This window comes from Stegostoma tigrinum, chromosome 32 (genome assembly GCF_030684315.1).
Source record: "Stegostoma tigrinum isolate sSteTig4 chromosome 32, sSteTig4.hap1, whole genome shotgun sequence".
NCBI lineage: Eukaryota > Metazoa > Chordata > Chondrichthyes > Orectolobiformes > Stegostomatidae > Stegostoma > Stegostoma tigrinum.
The window spans coordinates 12,122,922-12,137,475 of record NC_081385.1 but is presented as its reverse complement, the minus strand read 5'-3'; the positions used below and the strand labels follow the sequence as shown (position 1 = coordinate 12,137,475).

Genomic DNA, 14,554 nt, shown 5'->3' with positions numbered 1-14,554 from the left:
ACAACCCATTCGAGAATAATTAATTTCTTACATTTCGAATAATACTGCTTTGCTAATTAAAATGAAAAGTGAATAGTTTGCTTTGATAGTTTAAGAATTTCAAATAATTATCTTAATTGGCTGAGACATGCCAATCTTGACTTCAAACTAGAAAGTCAAATCATTAGTGTCTGAATCACGTTCTAGTGACAAAAAAGACCTTTATGGGCCTCATTTTATGCAAATCAATTTAATTGTTTGCTCATCATTACAACTATTTCAGACTAAATAGCTTTTCTGCAATGGAAAAACGAGAGAGATTTTTGTGCTTTGTATTTCATGCATTGTACGAATAGTTCAAGTCATAACAGAGACATGTACCTGATCAATTCCAAAAAGTTTCTATCTTTTGAGTAATTATTAGTACACCACTTAAGGCTTCACGCAACTGGAGTGAGGAAGAATTAGGAAGCCATACCACTGTAAAGCAAGCCCAATCAAATACCAATTGTGGATTTTAATGAAGGGCAGAATTAGACTCACCTTAAATAGTTCCTCAATGAAACAGAACTTCCAATACTGCAGTTATGCTACACATAAAGAACAATCACCATTGTAAGACATGATAGGGGCAATTAACACACATGGTAGCGTATAGCAGGTGTCAGGAGAACAAAGAAAGAAGAATAAACAAATTAGAGCAATCTTTCAAAATGAGGAATACAGCCTTTGTAAACTGACAGTAATGCTATAGAAGGACTGGGAATTCTGTTATTAACACTTATAAAGTACCCTCCAGACATTTCAATTCATTACTATCATTTTTTTAAAAACCTCAGATTAGGGCTTCCACAAAGCTGATCACATCACACTCAATATTGTGCATACAGCTCTACTTTCGACAACAGATTATCTAGTTGCAATATGATGCTCCTGTGTGATGTTGCTGTGTGCAAGTTGGTTCCCATGTTTTCTATGCTACAACACTTACCAAATTATTTTTCTTTTAAAGTGTTTTATTTATATGTAAAGCACTTCAAAATACTGAGAAATTGATGTGAGGGATCATATTAGTTTTAGACTTTGCTATAACTTACGTCAAAAGTAACTGCATGCAGGAAATGCAGCTTACTTGTATGCCACTAAGATCCTCCTCAGCACACGACATCTTAAAACACATGCAACAAACTGAATACCAATCTAGATACTTCAGTAGTGTCAGTTACAGGTGCTGCCCTCCTTAATGGATGCTAAATGGAGGCTCCATCTGTTCCCTCAGGTGACCGTAAGAAAACTTTGTGGCACAATCAGAAAAAGCAAGGAATTTTCTGTTCCCTGGCGAACATTTAACTCTCAACCAACATCACTTAAATGAGACTGGCCATTTACTTCACTATTTCATGTGGAAACATGATACAAAAGAATAATTCTGCCTTTGTCTGAAGCGTTACAGTAACAACACATCAAAAGCACTAAACTGATTCTGACCATTCTGGAATGTTGAGGTTGTAAATGCATTAAATCGATGCACGTCGTTTCTTACCAGCAAACAATGAACATATTCTGGTCCCCCAACAAGAACTGTAAAGCTTCCAAGTTGTTCTGCCAAGGCCAACAGCACTTCATCTTCATCATAAATGGTATCTACAGTGAGACATGAAATGGGCAGAAATCAGTTCGAAGGTCATTCTTGCATTTCAGGTGGATTGTTTATTTGTGGAAAAAATTGCAGCAACAAACACCAGCTTTGCACATACCAGTCAAGAATGGAAGCAGCTCACTCCGAGTCCTTTCAACTCCTAAAGCCAAAGCAATTGTTGACAGTTTCTTAATACTGTTCAGTCGCAGCTGGGAAAAGGAAAAGTGTACATGTGAATCTCAGTTAAGCCCAGAAATTCTAATGTCAGTCATGAAAGTAATTTTTAAATGTCAAAAATGTTACATTAATATGCTCAAGACATTTCCACAAATAATATGTTTAATTGCAATGTATGTTAGATACCAGCAATCAGTGCAAAGGACAAACTAAAGAGCCGTGGAAATGAGCACTTGCCAAAGGATGAATTATTGGGCTTTTGCCTTAAATAAATTGGCTCTCATGGCATGCCACGCATTTATTCCATACTGGGATACAATTTCACAGACAATGGTGACTCTGGTACCTTGTCCCGGCACTGATTAGCTGCATAAACATTGGTCAATCCAGTAGGCTGTGCACCACAAAGCTCCCACCATGATGCTGCTGCAGACAGACTTCCAGCTTTGGTTGCTCATTAACAAAACCCTCGACAGAACTCCCACCTCTTCTAGTCAAGCAATTCAAACTCTTCTGCTGATAGCCCTAGTTGTAACCAATCAAGACAGACCCTCTTGGGGTCTAAGTTACTCACTGGGGAAGCCACTGCACCTTAGTTTTATGGGATATTAATATTCAGAGTTAGGACTTTTTCAGCCCCACACCTTTCTGTAATATCACAAAATCAGGGGTACTGTTTCACGTCTTCAAAATTCTATTGTTTTTGAAGTGGCAATAACATTTGGGGAACTTTTAGCTCTTTGTATACATAAAGAGCAGAATGAACTCTGAAGTCAGAACAGAAAGTGAAAGGATAGTTTTTAAACACTCTGCAGATTCCTTGTATTAGTTAAAAAGCTGAATTTACACCCGACATAAAGTACATAATCGAAGGGATACAAATTTTGTGATACTACAGAAAGGTGTGGGGCTGAAGAAGTCCTAACTCTGAATATTAATATCCCATAAAACTAATGTGCAGTGGCTTCCCAGTGAGTAACTTAGGCCCCAAGAGGGTCTTGTTACCATACAGTACTGTAGACAGACTATCTCCTCAATTTAAGAAAACAGAGTAAACAAAGCGACCACCATTTGTACCAAGCAAGAAGGGAACTTTTGACCCTTCAGGAATTGAAACATTCACACCTAATGAATTAGCATTTCAAAATACACCCTTCAGATTTCCTTTATATACCATTATCAACACATTCCAAAAACTCTTGCACATGTTCGAATTATTAAACAAGTCTATGACTCTCAAAACTTAGAGGCATTGGATACAAACTACAACAAGCGACTGATCAGCTCTTGAATGTGTGCTCTCATTGGCCCTATTCTATGATATTGTTTAAGGGAGATGCACAATAGCACAAATTTTGTTTAAAAAATGCCCATTTCCTGGAGGGCAGTTAACATTTCAAAGGTGAAATCAGCTAAATCTTCCTACTTTAACAAGAGGCTATTATAACAAAAATCTTCAGTCACTAGCAGTGAGTTGAATCAATATTCTTCCAGTATAGTCATAGTTAAAGTAGCCTGAATACTGTCAAAATGACTGAAGTATGACCACTGCTTGGCACAAGTTCAACAGTCAGTACAAAGGAGATTGGAAATCTGCAAAGTAAGGCTATTTGCCAGCTTTAATAGCCATTTATATTGCAGCCAGTTTCATCAGAAGCAACTTTCCAATAAGATGCAGGTGTGTGTATTTATGTTTCAGAATAGATTCAGCAGGAACACTGGACCATGAACACAGTGTACGTTGCTCTTCATGTCAATGACCTCTACTGCAGTTTAAAAACTGGCCAAGTATGTCAAATCCAGGTTCTTCGTGACACCCAAAAACAGAAAATACTGCAGCGACTCAGCAAGTTACATCAACTGCTGAGAATAAAACAATTAATGATACAGCAATCCTACCACAAAAGAGCAGTTGTAGATGAGGAAATTTAGAGACTCCATGGTGCCTGTGCAGACGGTGGCCTGCTGAGAAGATTTACAGGATGACCAAGTTTCAAGCCAGGCATCAAGCTCAATCTGCAAAGCAGTAGTGTTACTGGTCCTTATGAGGTGCACATTTAAAATGTGGACAAGTACAAGAGACATCTCAAATACCTAAGAAAAATATCACTGACACCTCTACAATCCATGGGAGAACTGGACCTCCAATGACAGTGTTCCCTCTCAAGTCAACATCCCGAACACCAAAGTACTAGTTACAATCAATCAGCTGCATTCAGCACACCAAACATCCCATGCATGACTGGAATTCCAAAACAAGCTCTCTGCTTAGAGTTTTGTTACAAACACTTAACGGAGGGCAAAGAAAACAGTGCTTCACGGACACCTTCCAAGTATCCTTGACAAAAAGTGCAATATCCCCACTGGCTCATAAATCTCACCCTAGACCAACAAACTAGAGAGGAATCACACGTAAAGGTATCAACTACCTTGACAATCTCAGACAGGCCTTAGTGCAGGCAAAGCACAAGCAGCAGTGAGCAAATTCCACCCACATATCTCTTCAAACACCAACTGCAGTAAGATTTGTGATCTAACATTAGACTTAGTCACATGAGAATTCTTAACTCCCAGTATAGAAGAAAATCATCCTCAATCTTGAATGACAGCCTAGAAAGAGAATATGATTTTCTTCCAGTTTTTTCACAGCTTAAGGTACTCTCTCAACAAGACTGGGCACTCAAAGTAAATTAAATGGTTGCTTTGTTACTTAGTCTCCATCTGACTGCCAGTGTCAACAGGAAAGTTTCTTGTCACTTACAGTTCAAGTTTTGCAATCTAATCTGATCTTCTGCCCTGCCTCAATGAAATTTAAAGTCAGACAAGTTGCATCTTTCTATTAAGCACTTTGTGGTTGTCTGGCTTGAATAATATTGAGATTTGTAGTCATTTGATTACTAAAGCTAGTGCTGCTGGTGACCATGGGCGGCTGTACTAGATAAACCAGGGGAATGGAGGGCTGGTCATATGGTGTCAGGTGCCTATTTCAGAAGAATAAGACGACAAGAATGCTTTTCAATCAAAATTTGAGAATTCTCAAGTAAGGTGCATAAGTAGCCCAGAGAAGCAGTGAAAAGGAGGAATAAAATATATGCTTATTCCTTGCAACTGCACAACATAAAAATATTAGTCAATAAAAGAAAGATACCACAAGAATGTTGACAAGTAAGTTGGAATGTGGGTGAATGTTTCTGTTTTGGAATACTGAAACATGTGCCTGCCATTTTACTGACTGGCAAGCTGGACAAAATGCTCTGTGGGTTGGAAATTCTTGACAAGATCGTTGATGCTAGCATACAAAGGCACAAGTGAATTTACACAGTAAGAACCTCAGCCACACTGAACAAAGTTTCCTCTTAGGTTTTTTTGACCCTTTGCTCTTTAAAGGAGTGAACTGATCTCAACTCAATGACACTGGTCGTTCCAAGAACCTGAAAGTACCCCAAGTCTGTGAAGTGGGTGGGGAGGAAGGAAGCAGCCCTGGTTCCCACTCCTGATGATAATCAAAGAAGTACTGAAGCAAGTATAAAGAAGCCCAGTGAGAATAAAACCTAGAACAAAAACAAAGTTGCCGGGAAATCTCAGCAAGTCTGGCAATATCTGTGAAGAATAAAGACAGAGTTAATGTTTTGGGTCTGGTGACCCTTCCTCAGAACGGCCACCATACCTGAGACGTTAACTCTTTTTCTCCTCCACAGATGCTGCCAGACCTGCTAAGCTTTTCCAGCAACTTTGTTTTTTTTCCAGACTTACAGCATCTGCAGTTCTTTCATTTTTTATAGGGAATAAAACCTAGTTCAATTGTGACAATCCCATAAATAAAAGCATATTTTTATTCAATACAAATGTTCATGTTGTGAGTAATCACTTGGGCAAGGTACAATGCTGAATCATACTCAAGAAAAGACTTAATGTCATGAAAGAAAGTAAGTACACAGTTGAATTTTAACAGTAGCCACTGTAAATCATGAAGATCCAGTTCTCTCTCTGACAACTGGAGAAGTGACTGGAATAATTGAAGGGCAGAGGGATTGGATCATGAAGCACAATTTCAAATAACATATTTATACTACTAGAATGATGATTTGGTGGATGATCATTATTTTTAGGATTCTGAAAAGTATTAAATAACACAGCATCACAAAATACCTTACTGCCCAGAACTGTAGAACTAAAGGACAAAGTCTACATTCAAACAAAACCAGAAACAATACTGCAGTAACCAAGTTGTTAAGTTACGGAGCAGCAAGCCAGTGAAAGAACAATTCATGTGGATTTCATCACATCAAAGGATGCTACGTATTCTTTTGTGTCATTTTGGATATAGTCCGAGTTAATACGACATGGTTAAGTGCAAAATGGTAAGGAACAGGTGATTTTGCACCTATAGTTCCTAAAGCTTCTTCATTGAGGTTTTCTTGTGTTGGATTTGGGTTTACTCTAGATCTATTGCTATTTTGCATGATGGTGACCTAGGACACTTTCAACCTAGAAATTTTTACTTTCCATGTTCTTACAGGCAGAGATTCTTTCATAAAAATTTGCAAGATGCAAGCATTCACCCATTAAAGTGAACTAAGCAACATGGTAACAATTTTTGAAATAGCCTCTATCAAACCTCTTCTTACAATGAAAAATACTATCTAAAAATCTGAAGCAATAAACTTGCAATGGTTAACAACTGAATCAGGTGCCAATTAAATGCAGTGTAGTTATTTTTAATTTCAGCAGAGAACAAATTTGGAACTTACACACAGCCTGGAAGCTAACAAGTTTAAAGGTCAATTACTTTTTTAAAACATGGATTATGCCAGACAAAAATCAGATGCTGTTTTAAACAACATGGCAAAGGTCAGATTGTAATATTCGAATATCAGATATTTTCCAGTTCAGAGATATTATACCAGAGAAGTTATACATATGCACACCATATAAATTTCAGCTGTGATAAGAACCAAAAGTACTGCAGATGCGGTAAATCAGGAACAAAAACAAAGTTACTGCAAAAGCTCAGCCGGTCTGCAGCATCCGAGGAGTAAAAAAGGGTTAACGTTTCGGGTCCGGTGACCCTTCCTCAGAACTGATTGCGGCTGGGAAAACATCAGTTTATAAGACATTTCCAGCAACTTTGTTTTTGTTCCTCAGTTTCAGCTGTAGCCTTTTAAAGACAGAATTAATTATATTTGCAGTTGTCAACTGCAATTTTTTTTTCCTCACAATGTTGATTGACAGATGTTCTCCAGTTACAAAGGCCATCTTTGAAAGTGAGGAATTGTACCAAACTACTAATATCTACCCTGTCACTCCCATCCCTGCCCAATATCTTGTATGCTTCCACAAAAATCACTCCTTCTTCTAAACTCAAATGACTAAAGGCCTAACCTTTTAAAGTCTTCTTGCTAAACCATCAGTTTAATCCCAGGAATAATCCCAGGGCTGCATGGTGGCTCAGTAGTTAGCCAGGCAATGACCATGTACAACAAGAGAAAATCTAAATCACCACTCATTGACATTCTCTGATGTGATCATCACTGAATACCCCACTTTCAACACTGTGTGGGTTACCACTGACTAGAAACTCAACCACACTCACCACATAAACACAGTGGCTACAAAAGCAAGCCAAAGGCTAAGAGTACTCCAGTCAGTCACTGACCTGACTCCCCAAAGCCTGTCCACCATCTGCAAAGCACAAGTCAGGAGTATGGTGGAATACTCCCCACTTGCCTAGATGGGTGCAGCTTCAACAGTACTGAAAAGTTTGACACCATCTCAGACAAAGCAGACTGCTTAATCTGCACCATGTCCACAAGCACCCACTTCTGTCACCACTGGTGCTCAGTAGCACCAGTGTATACTATCTACAAAATGAAATTCAAAGATCCTTAGACAGCACTCTCCAGACTCACGGCAATTCCATCTGAAAAGACAAGGGCAGCAGACACATGGAACACTAGCACCTGCAAGGACCCCCGCCCAGCCATTACATATTGCCATTCCTTCACTGTCATTGGGCTAAGATCCTGCAATTCCCTACTTCAGGGAATTGTGGGTCAATGGTACGTGGACTGCAAGAATGCATGTCCACATCCTTTAAATGAGTAAAAATAATACAAGTACCAAAACTGTACATAGAACTCCAGGTGCAACATAACCAACATTGGTAACAAGACTTCCCTATTTTCCAATCCCTCAGGTCAAAATTCCAACTGCCTTAATTACATGCTGCATTAGCAAGCTAACTTTTTATGTAGCTCTCAAGAGCAGTTTTTGCCCTCTCATTCAACTTATCTATATTCCTTTTTTGATTCCTTCATCCTGATTACTATATGATCTCCCACCTAGTTTTGGATCATCAGCAAATGGGGAAGACAACAGCTTAGTGGGATTATTGCTGCACTATTAATCCAGGGACCCAGTTAATGTTCCTTGGGCCCAGGTTTAAATTCCATGGCAGAGGACAAATTTTAATTCAACCAAAAATTTTTTTTTTTTTTTTAAAAGGTTATAGAAAAAGATAGGAGCAGGAGGCAGCTATTCGGCCCTTTGAGCCTGCTCGGCCATTCATCATGATCATGGCCGATCATCCAACTCAATAGCTTAAACCTGCTTCCTCTCCATGTTTGATCCCATTCGCCCCAAGTGCTATATTAGCTGCCTCTCAAATTCATTCAACGTACTTCAACTACTTCCTGTGGTAATGAATTCCACAGGCTCACCACTTTGGGGTGAAGAAATGTCTCATCTCAGTCCTAACCAAACCCTCAGACTGTGATCCCGAGGTCTGAGCATACGCACCATCCGGAAAATCCTCCCTGCATCATTCCTGTCTGGTCGCTTCCCTAAGCCTCTGCCATGCAATCTCTCTATTTTCCTCCGAGATAATCAAACACACCTCTTCAGCCAAACATTCAAGTACTTAACATCTCCTTTGATTCAGTGATATGGGCCACATGGAGGCAGATGGGATTAGTTTCAAATGCCATCGTGGTCAACACAAACATGGTGGGCCAGAGGGCCTATTCCTGTGTTGTACTGTTCAATGCCCAAAGTCAATCTATTTCCTATAACAGTTCCATGAAGCCCTTTGGGAGGTTATACTGAATTAATTACGGCTTAGAAAACAAACTGCTGCACAGACTTCACCTGTGCAGACTTATCGGAATTTGCTAAATAATTGGAGGAGAATTCTGGGAGCTGCGCATGCAGAGAAAGAAAACATCAGACAAGATTCTTGCTCGATCATTCTCTAGTATTCCCTGCCACAAACGTCTCACTAGTTTCAGGTGAGGACAGGGTTGTGTTTAGCTTTTTGTTTTGATTCATTCATGAATATGAGGATCACTGGCTAGGCCAGCATTATTGACTATCATGAGTTATTTTTTTTACCAGAGTGGCTTATTGGGCTATTTCAGAGGGCAGTTGAGTGAACCACACTAGTGAGAGTCTGGAGTCAAATGCAGGCCAGACCAGGTAAGGATAGCAAATTTTCTTCCCTAATTGACATTAGTGAACCAGATGAGTTTTTTGCAACAGGCAATAATGGTTTATATGATCACGATCAGGCTAGCTTTTAATTTCAGATTAAATTTCATTTTGTTGAATTCAAATTTCACTACCTGTCACAGCAGGATTCAAATCCTTGACTCCAGCCATTCACTTATGCACTGGATTATTAGTCAACTGTTATTACCACTATGTCACACTACAAGTGATTTCATTGTTTAATAGCCCATCACCATTCATGGCCCAAACAAACAGATAGTATCAGCGCGGTCCACTGCTTTGTCATTTATGTAAATTATTGGGTGTAAATATAGGAGGAACGATTAGTAAGTTTGCATATGACATCAGAATCGGTGGTGCAGTAGACACTGAAGAAGAGTACAACAGGAAATTGATCAGATGGGCCAAGGAATAGCAGTGTGGATTAATTTAGGTAAATGTGAGGTTTGCAGTTTGGTGAGGCAAACCAAGGCCGACTTATATACCAGATGGTAGGATTCTGGGGAGTGTTGCCAAACAGAGACACCTTGGGGTGCAGACTCGTAATTCTTTGAAGGTGGATCCACAGGGTGACAGGCTACTGAAGGCAGCATTTGGTACCCTCACCTTAATTGGTCGATACATTAAGTATAGGAATTGGGATGTCATGTTATGGCTGTACAGAACATTGAATAGACCATTGATACAGCATTCAATTCTCATCTCCCTGCTAACAGGAAAGATGATGTTGTCAAACTTGAAAGGGTGAAGAACAGATTTACAAGTATGTTGCTGGGGTTGGAGGATTTGAGCTATAAGGAGAAGCTGAATAGGCTGGGACTTTTTTTCCCCCTGGAGCATTTCAAGCTAAGGGGAGCCGTATAGAGGTTTATGAAATCGTGACAGACACGAATCGAGTGAATAACCAAGGTCTCTTCCCTAGAGTAGGGGAGTCCAAAACTAGAGAGCACAGCTTTAAGGTAAAACGGACCTATGGGACAACTTTTTCCACACAGATGTTGTGCGTGTGCAGAAAGAGCTGCAAGAGGTGGATACAATCACAACATTTAGAAGTCATCTGGATGGGTACATGAATAGGAAGGATTTAGAGGGATATGGGCCAAGTGGGACTAGATCATTTTAGGATATCTGGTCAGCATGGATGAGCTGGACCAAATGGTCTGTTTCCGTGCTGTACAACTCTGACTCTCTAAAAGCCAGATTAGAAATTTGAGTTAATCAAACAGAGTTGAAAAAGTGTCTGAAACCATAGGAGGATTTGAAGCGTAAATAAGGACAAAGTATTTCCAGTGGCAGGAGGAGAAACGAAGAGATTGAAGTTAACTCACAAAATAACCATAGAAGAAATTTCAACTGCTTTTTTGCAATAAGCTAGAATAGTCAGCATAAAAGGGGCAGTGGAAGCAGATTCAATAAAAGTTTTAAAGGCAAATTGGAGAAATATTTGAAAAGAAAATACATTGCAGAGCTAAAGAATCAGCACAGAAATAGTGATATGAATGACCTGGTAATTCTAAAGTAGCTATGTCAAAATTCAGGGTGGTTACACACATTTAGCTCTAAAACAACAAACATATTTTTCTTATACTTCTGGACTGACAATCCAGAATCCTCCAACAATATTCCAGAGATTTGAAGCTCAAATTCCATCATAGCAACACAATAATTGGAATTCAATTCAAAACTAAAATGCCACCAAAAAGCCCTCTGTATTAGCTAACCATTATGATGCTGAATGGTCACAAAAATCCTGTCTATTTACACACACAGTTTGGCAAACCTGTTTTTTCCTCCATGCAAATCATACATACCTCTAGTATCTCACTAACACTAACGTCCCTCCAAGGAATGAGGGTTGGTTAAGCCACTACCAGTGGTTTAAGGTGGCAGCCCTTTAAGGCAACTAAGAATGGGCCAAGGCCAACTTCCTCACCTACAGAATAAGCTGCAAGTAAATTCACACTTGCTTCAGGAGAAAACACGAGTATCTATAGAAGAAAAATATTAAATAGTAGAAAATAAAACAAAAATGTTTACTCAGATCAAAAGCATAATTTGCATCTCAACTGAGAGTAGCCCCTACCAAGAAACGAAATTTAATGCCTGCTAATTAAGCATTTTTCCTTAAATTGTTCAATTTCGTATAAAGGAGACAGCCATTTTAGCAGCGCAGGCCTTGGCTGCCATCTATTTAATACTACTTCACTATCTTCTGCTCATAATCTTCTAAATTTGCTCTAAGCATTTAGCATATGTTTATTAATTGCAGCACTTCGCAGTTTGACAATTAACGCTTTTGCAAATGTTGCTTAATCACGTTTCAGGGCCCACAAGGAGATGCTAACAGCACTGGCCCAATTACAAGGCCACCCCCAACCTCAACCTGCAGCCAAACCCGGGGACACAGAAAAACATTCCCATCAACTCCATCCACGCTCCCCATCTCCTTGCCCGCCTACCTGCACGTCTTCATTCCGCAGTTCATCTATTAAAACCGCGATCGGGTACAGGGAATCATCACCATCAGCCACCTCTGCCGCCGCCATCTTAGCCTGCTTCCTGCCGGTGTACGGGGTCCACCCAGTCGATCAACAGCAGGAGCGGAAATCGACGCGTCGACTAGTCCTGGCGGCAGCGTGTGCACATGCGTTATTGTGTGCTTAAATGTGTGCGACGCCATATTTGATACAGGCAAGGAACAGCGACGGCTCATGTAGCCTGCACCGGTTCCATTAACACGTGTCAATTTCCTGCCAAATCCCCATATCCCTGGACATTACTTATATTCAATCTTCCAATGCTCTTTTGAATGCCATAACTGAACACGCCTCCACCACATTTCTAGGCAGTATATTCTATATCCTGAAAAAGTAGTCACCACTGTCCTACACTTTCCAAGAGCAATGACTAGACATGATTTAACCTAAGTCACCACACCTCAACCAACAGAATGTGAGAATGATATTCTTTACAGGTAACTTCAGACAGTGCAGCAATTGAACCCATGCAGTTCACCTCACTCTACATTGCAAACTAGCCATTCAACCAACTGAACTAACCAACCTCTACCGTCATGCCCTAACTGCTCACCAATGGAAAATCTTTTCTTACTTCACTCTTGCTTCATTTGCATATCACTTTAAATCTACGCCCTCGTTCTTTTTCCTTTTGCAAACTGGAACAGCTTCTCCATCTCCACTCTATACAGCCCACTGGTAATTTTGAAGACCTCTATCAAATCTCATCCCTGCCATGTTAAACAAACAATCTTGTCAATTTGCTGTCACCCATGAAAATGGAGAATATTTCCGGCAATAGATGTCCTATGGTAATGATAGGCCCAAACCCGAAACATCAGCTTTCCTGTTTCTCTGACGCTGCCTGGCCTCCAGCTCCACACTGTTGTCTCATACTCCAGCATTGTCAATGCTTACAATATCTGAGTGGTGTTCTGGACTATTTTAATTACTTCAAGTAATGGAATAGTAATTTGGTCATTATCTTTAACCACCCAAGATGGCTTGCTTTTTTTTAACCTTTCCCAAGCTACAACGGCGAGCAAAAAGGAAGCTGCTGATTTCCCAGTTGAGAGACAATATTTGTATAGTGGGAGTAGGTCCAATTCCAGGAAAGCAGGTAGTTTGGGCTGAGGGTAGCACACAGCTCCTCCTGGCTGAGAAGTACACTGTGAACACCTCTTCCCTTAAATAATTCCCACCTTCCCTCCACAATCTGCCAATTGTCCCCAGGCATGCATGAGACAATATTTTTATGGGATGTGGCATTGCTGGGTCAACGAGCATTTGTTGCCCTTCCCTGTTTGCCCTTGAGAAAGGGATGATGATCAGCCTAGGTGAAGTCAATCAGAGGAGGTGAAGGTTTTGGACGGGGTGGGGTGTTGCCTGCTATGCACAGCATTGTTCGGAATGTAATCCAGGATTTCAACACAGTAGCAGTGAAGGAACAATGATGTCAGGAAGACATGTGGGCAGGAGGGGGTTTTGCAGGTGGGTGTGCTCCCATTCACCTGTCCTTCTCATTGGGAAAAGTTGTGGGCTTTGACATGAAATTAAGTAAGTGAAGTTTAAATATGATTTTTCAGCCTGATTGTAACATATAAAGGGCCATACACCTCCTGAGAACACATTGGCTGTCTGTTTCTGTTTCAGTCTCTGTTAAACCCAGACATGTGGGGGTTTGAGACTGTTATAGGTTTGACATTTTTACATCTCACCCGATTCACACAGCTTTTGTTTCAATTTAAAACTCACTGTTAAATTTACAACACACTCACAATTTGCAGCAAACTTCAAACAACAATAATGAATAGCTACAGCAGTTTAGGATGCAGTAATCTAATCCAGAATTTCAGATGATCCAACTAAAGCCAAGAATAGCTACATTGCTTTTTATAAGTCACTGTGGCATTTCCGGAAAGGATGTTTTCCGCAATGGGACAGTCTAGAACTAGACGACATAGCCTCAGAATAAAGGGGTGCCAAATTAGGATTGAGATGAGGAAGAATTTCTACTCTTGTTGTCAGTCGTTGGAACTGCTTGCCACAGACAGCTGAGGGGCCAGGGTTCTTTGTGTATATATAAAGCCGATACAGATAGATTCTTGATCAGTAGGGGCATCAAGTGTGTCGGGCAAAATGCAGGTAAATGAACATGAGGATTGTCAGAGATAATGGGAACTGCAGATGCTGGAGATTCCAAGATAATAAAATGTGAGGCTGGATGAACACAGCAGGACAAGCAGCATCTCAGGATCCTGAGATGCTGCTTGGCCTGCTGTGTTCATCCAGCCTCACATTTTATTATGAGGATTGTCAGATTAGCTATGATCCTATTGAATGGCAGAGCAGGCTCAGGAGGCTGCATGGCTGACCCTTGTTCTTATTACTTATGATCTTACGGTCTTAAATTTCAACTATCAATGCATATAATGGGGAATGATTCTTCTTAACTCACTTGGCCAAAACATAGAAGATTGTAGATAAACTCCATTTATATAACCCCTATCCTCCAATATTACTACATTGACTATATAAAAAGAGATATGAGGAGAGTCTAAACCAATCCCCAAGGATGGAATGCATCCTATTTTATCAGTTTCCAGAGAACTATTAGTATCGGTTTGTGTGCAAGATGGTATTCACACTAATGAATATTAAGGCCATGGCTGTAAAGTGTAGTCGTTCTGAAAGTGTTAATGTTAAAGAAATCATTGATTCTGCCAATTTTGAGGGT

General features: G+C 40.1%; 1 protein-coding gene across 1 annotated transcript in view; it reads right to left on the bottom strand.

Moving 5' to 3' along the window:
• LOC125466915 (serine/threonine-protein phosphatase 2A 65 kDa regulatory subunit A alpha isoform) overlaps positions 1-11,901 on the bottom strand; it is a 48,200-nt gene extending 36,299 nt beyond the window's left edge. Inside the window, exons 1-3 of the mRNA XM_048562081.2 lie at positions 11,761-11,901; positions 1,737-1,827; positions 1,523-1,623 (exon numbers count right to left, since the gene is read on the bottom strand). Coding sequence (XP_048418038.1) covers positions 1,523-1,623; positions 1,737-1,827; positions 11,761-11,847 — 279 coding nt within the window. The 5' untranslated portion in view covers positions 11,848-11,901. The remainder of the gene's footprint in view (positions 1-1,522; positions 1,624-1,736; positions 1,828-11,760) is intronic.
• Positions 11,902-14,554: the final 2,653 nt, after the last annotated feature.